Raw genomic sequence first — 7,507 nt, 5'->3', positions numbered from 1 at the left:
CTATGCTCAAGCCATCCATAGTCTCTTAAAAACCGATTCTTTCTCTGTGAAACCTACCTCACCACAATCATTCATCGGTCCGATCTCACATAGCAAAAGCAAGAGAAAAGCCACCCTAAATGGAGCTGTCGCCGTCGTTGTCTAACCCAAAACTGGGTTGTGTTTCAGGCGAGAGAGAGAGAGAGAGAGAGAAAGGGAAGGGGCTGAGTAGGTTTCTTTTCTTAAGATCTTTTTTTTTTATTTTTAAAATGTTATTTTAAATTATTTTTTTAGAGAATATTTTTTTATCATTTTATATTATGAATTTTAAGTTTCTTTTTTTTTTTAAAATGAGCTATGAAAAAAATGCATATGACTTGCACCCCTCACGTGTCGTTTACATGACTAAAATTCAGAACATGTAACTGTGGGACTAATTTTCCGAATAATATAGAATATGTGTTTTATTTGAACGAATAATATTATTAAATGATCAAAATGTAATTCGTGTATAAGTTTAAGGACTATTTGAATAAAAGTAACTCAGCCTCAAATTGTGTGCATATATAGTAAAAGTAACAAAAAAACAAACAAACAAAAAATGCAAACTGATCCAGCCACTCCACAATCCACATCCACCAACCACAGAAAAATCACCAAAAGGCCAAAATGGTAATTTCATAATATTCAACTCCTATAAACCTCAGTTGTCAGTTTGCCACCACCACCACACCACCCTTCTCTATCCTCTTCCTCCATTTTCATCACCATCTTCTTAATCTTCTCCGATCTCTGCCAATGGAACCAGTGAACGACTGGGGCAACTCTCCCCTGGTGACCGTGGACCCAGAGATCCACGATCTCATCGAGAAGGAGAAACGCCGCCAATGCCGAGGGATCGAGCTCATTGCCTCCGAAAACTTCACCTCCTTCGCTGTCATAGAGGCTCTGGGCAGTGCCTTAACCAACAAGTACTCTGAGGGCATGCCCGGCAATCGCTACTACGGCGGCAACGAGTTCATCGACGAGATCGAGAACCTCTGCCGCTCACGTGCCCTCCAGGCCTTCCACCTCGACGCCGCCAAATGGGGCGTCAACGTGCAGCCATACTCCGGTTCTCCGGCCAACTTCGCCGCCTACACGGCGGTGCTCCAACCCCATGACCGCATCATGGGATTGGACCTTCCCTCCGGCGGCCACCTCACCCATGGCTACTACACTTCTGGCGGGAAGAAGATCTCCGCGACCTCGATTTACTTCGAGAGTCTTCCTTACAAGGTCAATTCCACAACTGGGTTCATTGATTATGACAAGTTGGAGGAGAAGGCCTTGGATTTCAGGCCCAGGTTGATCATTTGCGGTGGGAGTGCGTACCCGAGAGACTGGGATTATGCAAGGTTTCGCTCTGTTGCGGATAAGTGTGGTGCGCTTTTGCTCTGTGACATGGCTCACATTAGTGGCCTTGTTGCTGCTCAGGTATGTGCCTTTTGTGGTGTTTGTTGGTGGGATTTGGATCTTTTGTTTGATTGGATTTGCTTTGCGTGTTGTTAGATCTGATGGGTTTTGCCTAATTTTTGTGTTCTATGAATTGGGTTTGTGTAGTTTACTTGATTTGGTTTAGCAGATCTGGTTTTGACTTCCGGTTATGATCTATATTCACTCCCATTTGTTCAGAAGATCCACTCTAAATGTTCTTGTGATATTTTTGATGTACTTCTCAATGATTTCACTATGTATTTGTGATTCTGTGTAGATCTTGATCTTTGAAACTTTGAAATTCTTTTTCTTCTATTTTATTTATAGCTTATAAAGTTTCATTGTATTTTAAGTGCAAGGGCACAGTTATGTTTTTTGCTTTGAGAATTTGATCCTATTATTATTCACATGCAATGTCATGCTGGTTCGGATCAGCAATTGAGCCATCACTAAGATGCAAATAGGAATGGATGTAGATTATAAAATGTGTTCTTGAGGGGATGAAAATGGAAAACAAATTTTCTTTTAGTTAATTAAATATGAAGTAGATCTGCACTGCACGTTTAGTTTTGGTTTTGCTTGTTTTCAAAATTTACGGATATGCTATGGCAGGGCTAGTACTGGATTATGACTTGTGTCGTTTTCTTATATCTGTTTTTCTTTTTTCTCATTTTTAATAATAAAATAAAATCTCATAAATGGTTCAAAATAAGATCTATTGGAGGGCTAAATTTCATTTTCAACTCTAAATTGCATTGAGGTTATTTTTGTGCTTTTCACCTAAAGGGTGCAACCTTGTTTGGAGTATTGAATTGCTGGCATTGCTGTCCTCTTAATAGATTGCCTCTTCTTACTCTGTTTTTCTTTTCCTCCTTATTTGGATATAGGAAGCTGCAAATCCCTTTGAGTACTGTGACATTGTCACAACCACAACCCACAAGAGCTTGAGGGGTCCTAGGGCTGGTATGATCTTCTACAGGAAGGGACCTAAACCACCCAAGAAGGGCCAACCCGAGGATGCAGTCTACGACTTTGAAGACAAGATCAACTTTGCTGTTTTCCCCTCCCTACAGGGTGGTCCCCATAATCACCAGATTGGTGCCCTAGCTGTTGCTCTTAAGCAGGCCATGTCACCAGGGTTCAAGGCCTATGCTAAACAAGTCAAGGCCAATGCTGTTGCCCTTGGAAACTACCTGATAAGCAAGGATTACAACCTTGTCACAGGAGGAACAGAGAACCACCTTGTTCTGTGGGATCTCAGGCCTCTTGGGTTGACTGGTAAAGTGTTGGAACTTTTTCCATCTATAAACGTGGTGATCACACAGATGTTGTTGTTTTTGTTTTCCTTGTGATACAATTCTAACTCCTTGATGATGTTCTTCAGGCAATAAGGTTGAGAAGCTTTGTGACCTATGCAACATTACTGTGAACAAGAATGCTGTTTTTGGTGACAGCAGTGCCTTGTCTCCTGGAGGAGTAAGAATTGGTAAGAACTGCTATACGAATCGGCTTGTCCTTTGTGGATGAGAATTATAATGTATTTGATAGAAAACAAAGTTCTGCATAGAATGAAGTATCACTGTTTACTTATTGACCATCGTAGTGCTGTATTCAACAATTTATTAATTGACCATGGATGTTTACAAACAGGTGCTCCGGCCATGACTTCAAGAGGTTTGGTTGAGAAGGACTTCGAGAAGATCGGGGAGTTCCTTCACAGGGCTGTATGTCTCACCTTGAAAATCCAGAAGGAGCATGGGAAACTACTGAAGGACTTCAACAAGGGTTTGGTGAACAACAAGGATATTGAAGAACTCAAGGCTGATGTTGAAAAGTTCTCAGCCTCATTTGAGATGCCCGGTTTCGTCATGTCTGAAATGAAGTACAAGGATTAGGCTTAGGTAACCAATATTTTTATTATTGTCACAAATATTTCTGGGTCTCACCTCGCATTGTGTTGATCAGAAAAGGAAAAGAGAAAAAGCCTTCATGCCATAGATCAGCTGTTTCTTTTTGGTTTTTGTTTTGGGTTTTTCCCAATATCCCTTTACAAGTTTCGATGTATTGTGTTACGAGTTCGAGATAAAATCCTCTCAGTAACAAAATGCGTTACTTCTGTATTCTCTTGTTCATCTACAAATAAACAATGAATTCTTATTTTATTAAATCTTATGATATCATATTCACTGTTCTTTATTTTCATGTCTAATTAATTGTGATCGGGGTTTGAAATAAAAATGGTACCATTATGCAAACAGTTTGTCTTCTCCACTTTTCATTAAATTTCTGCAATTCACAAAATCGAATTGTTGAACTCATTTGTCATTATCAAGTGATATTATTGCCGGGGGTTATTCGTTTTATTTGTCCTTGAATTTAGGCCCGATTTGCATTTGAGTCTCTTTCAAAATCGTTTATGTGATCCTTCAACTTCAGTTTCGTTAGGACAAATGGTATTGTCATCAATTTTGTTAACTTTTCTGTTAAATATGAGAGTAAAATGGTATTTTTATACTTTTTTAATTTTAAGTTGATTAAAATATGAATAAAATATTTTTTTAAAAATCAAGTTTTTAGGAATAAGAACTAATTTTTAATTTTTAGTTTGACTAAGGATAGGAATAAGATTTTTAAATTGTTAGTTTTTAATTTTTAATTTTATTTTTTGGGTGAAAGGAATATTCAGAAATTGGAAATTAATAATAATACAAAAATACCATTTTATCCCTGCATTTAATAGAAAAAGTTAACAAAATTGACGGTAGGACCATTTTTCCTAATGAAATTAAAGTTGAAGGACCAGGGAACAATTTTGGAAATTGAGGGACTCAAATGCAAATCAGGTCTAAGTTTAAGAACTAATAAAACGAATAACCATTATTGCCAGTTCTGAAGTTTTCACTGAAGATCACGACCTTTTTCCACCCACTACCAAAAAATAAAAGAAAATTGAATTACTCTTATTTAATTACCCACTATGTTCCAGAATACCTTGCTTGTCTCAACCAATGCATTCTCGAAGTCCATAGTTAACAAAATTCGGCACGGTCATAATACATATACAATACACAATATGTAGGTGTATTACTCAGAATTTTTAAAAATAAAGGATTCCACCATTATATTCATTTTAAAAATAATTTATCCAATTTTTATTATTTATGGTCTTTTTATCAATAGTAGGTGAAAATACGAGTAAAATCTGTGAACTTTCGTGTATTATTGCAAAATATTTAAACAATATGTATTATTTGTGAAAAATATGCATGTACGGAGGAGTTAATTATTCCATGTCAGCATAATTATACTAGATTAAGAACTCACCTTGTGTGGCATATCACTTACCCCTAATGAGCTCTATTTTATTTTATTTTAGGTTTAAGCAACACCCCTTTCATCCTTCCCATGTCTTCTATCATAAGCTCTCTTTTATAACCAGAAAAAGAAAAAAAGAAAAAAAGAAAAAAAGTAAATTGCTGTACACCCCTTCGAACTAGGACCACAATCAAACTCAACTCCTGAATTAAAAAGTCAGCCAATTTAACATCCGAATTAATTAAATTGGCCAATTTAGCCATTGCTGTTAAGTTTTTAGAAATTGCATTTATTTTTATGTTAGGATTTTCAACCGTTTTACCCCTTGAACTATGACCCTTATAGAAATTAACCTTATGAACTAAAAAATAAGCCTAGCCCTTGAATTAATTAAAATCACCAATTTAGCCTTTGTCGTTAATTTTTTCGAATTTCATCTATTTTTCTGTCCAAAAAGTCACGTGTCATCCACCTCACTTATTATTTGATTTTTTATAATATAAAAAAGTAAAATAGTTTTAAAATTAAAAAAATGAAGGAAAAGAAGGGACTTTCTCTCTCTCTCTCTCTCTCTCCCCCCTCCTCTTTCTCTCCTCTCTCCCCATGTACCATTTTTGAGGCCTTCAACTTGTTGAGAGGATAGTGACTCCTGATATCTTGTTGTTGCTTCGTTGCATTATTCACATATCCTATGATTGGTGGGATTTGGGGTTGGGGCTTGGGGTTTGCCCCCATCTCCCCTGCTGCCATCCCAGATCGCCTTAGCCCAACAACTTAACAATATAATCGACGCCTTAATTGGCGGAAAGGCTATAATGAGGGCTTAAAGTGAGGAGGTTATTTGAGGAGGTCAAATCTTACCATCAACAAATGTAAAGAAATCATGAGACTTAAATATTTTAAATGTTTTGACGGTCAGATCGGTCTCCTCAAATAACCTCCTCACTTTAACTCCTTATTGTAGAAGCTCCCCTTAATTGGAGACGGCGATTTCGGGAAGTGGGCATTAAACCTTCTCCAAGCTCCAGCTCTTCAAGCCAATAAAACATAATCAGTTATTTAAGAGACCCATTTCTTCCTATTGCATAACAAAGCCAGGCAAGTATTCATAAAGGGAAATTCCTCAATGGACAACAAAGGGTCCAGTAGAATGATATAAATTACTTATAAAGTCTGAATATTACAAAAATGTGAATCCCTTAAAAACCAGGTTAAGAGAAAATATTGCTTTTTGTAACATATTGCAAAGAGGGAAATTAAAATTCTCATCAATAATTTAAGCAGTGACTCTTCAGCCTTGACATATTGGAGTGCAAAAGAGTTGCAAAGAGTTCAAAAGAAAATTATAATTCATAGAAGGTTTTTTATTTATTACAAATGGTCCATGAGGTTTGCGAAATTATCACATTTCGTCCCTAACTTTTTTTGTGACACTTATTTAATAGTCCTTAAGGTTATCTTCCACACATCAAAATGGTCCATACCGTTAGCTTTCATCAAATTTTCTGTTGAATTGCTGACATGGCACATGAGTGGAGCCCACACATCCAATGGTATACAGCCACATCATTAGTGTCACGAAAAAACGTTAGGGACGAAATGCGATAATTTGGCAAATTTCAGGGACCATTTATGATAAAAAGCATTCATAAAATAATTTGTTAACTGGGTAAGATGGGTTTTTTTCAATTCACCTGAGCCTATGTGAGGTCAGTTCCCTTCTATATCAGCAGCAACTTCGAGTCCAATCAAAAGGAACAAGCTTTTTAATTTGTAATCAATAATACCAAAAAGAAAGGAGGCGGAAGAAGAAGAAGGAACCTGTGTCACGCATAATTACTCCCACTCAAATTATCAATCGAGCAAGTAAGACTGATGGGGATAGAGAGGGGAAGAGAGCCTTTTTTGGTTTTTCATTTTTTTATTTTCTAACTATTTAAGTTTTTTATTTAAAAAAAAATTAAATTGTACATTTTAGACCCAAAAATGGATGAAATTTGAAAAACAAAATAACAGCAAGGGCTAAATTGACAATTTTAATTAATTCAGGGACTAAATTGGCTGATTTTTTTTAATTCGGGGGGTTAATTTCTTCATTGTTCATGGGGACAAAACCGCTGACGAAAAAAGAAGAAACCCAGGACATATTCAAAAGCATATCATACGAAATATTTCTGCGGCAATTGGATGTTTCTTTTCTCGTCTGGAAGTTGAGAAAAATTTAACTGGAATTAGATTTTCCATGGGAATTCCTTTTTATCAACGAAGAAGTAACTGGTTGAAGACACAAGTATGACTATGCTCAAGTCATCAATTCCATGGCAAGCTTGAACTGTGCTAAAGAAAATAAATATAGAAAAAACTTTGATCATCAGTGCTGGACGTTGGAGAGATGGCAGCCATGGCACTACAAGAGTGGAAAGAGGGTTTGTGGTATGAGACATGGGGGTGAAGGGGGCATTGATTGAACTTAAAATAAAAATAAAATAAAATAGGTCTCATTAGGGGTTGAGTGATACGCTACAGAAGTTGTGCTCTTAATCTCATATAACTACTACGCTGATGTGGAATAATTAACTCCATTCATACGTAAATGCACCAATGCTGAATACAGCGGCTTGGAATCCTATGTACATATATAATATATTTATGTTCAAGAAAATGTGTATTTTTTTTGTATAATTGAGAAGTGTTAGAGAAACGAAAGTTTACTTTAAAAATACGAATAAAATGTTCG

General features: G+C 36.5%; 1 protein-coding gene across 1 annotated transcript; it reads left to right on the top strand.

Annotated features, from left to right (window-relative positions):
• The first annotated feature begins 702 nt into the window (after positions 1-702).
• SHM4 (serine hydroxymethyltransferase 4) lies at positions 703-3,622 on the top strand. Its single transcript, XM_089046488.1, has 4 exons — positions 703-1,455; positions 2,343-2,733; positions 2,840-2,941; positions 3,106-3,622. Exons 1-4 carry the CDS (start codon positions 778-780, stop codon positions 3,348-3,350), a joined length of 1,416 nt encoding a protein of 471 aa, XP_088902614.1. The 5' UTR covers positions 703-777; the 3' UTR covers positions 3,351-3,622.
• The last annotated feature ends 3,885 nt before the right edge of the window (positions 3,623-7,507 follow it).

This window comes from Prunus mume, linkage group LG2 (genome assembly GCF_029339155.1).
Source record: "Prunus mume cultivar Tortuosa linkage group LG2, ASM2933915v1, whole genome shotgun sequence".
Lineage (NCBI taxonomy): Eukaryota > Viridiplantae > Streptophyta > Magnoliopsida > Rosales > Rosaceae > Prunus > Prunus mume.
The sequence above is the reverse complement of the archived record's forward strand: the minus strand, read 5'-3'. Positions and strand labels throughout refer to the sequence as shown.

Coding starts and splice junctions, on each gene's coding strand:
- SHM4 (XM_089046488.1), top strand. CDS start 778: ATGGAACCAGTGAACGACTGGGGCAACTCTCCCCTGGTGACCGTGGAC. Junction 1,456..2,342: donor GTGGCCTTGTTGCTGCTCAG/GTATGTGCCTTT, acceptor ATTTGGATATAG/GAAGCTGCAAATCCCTTTGA. Junction 2,942..3,105: donor TCCTGGAGGAGTAAGAATTG/GTAAGAACTGCT, acceptor GTTTACAAACAG/GTGCTCCGGCCATGACTTCA.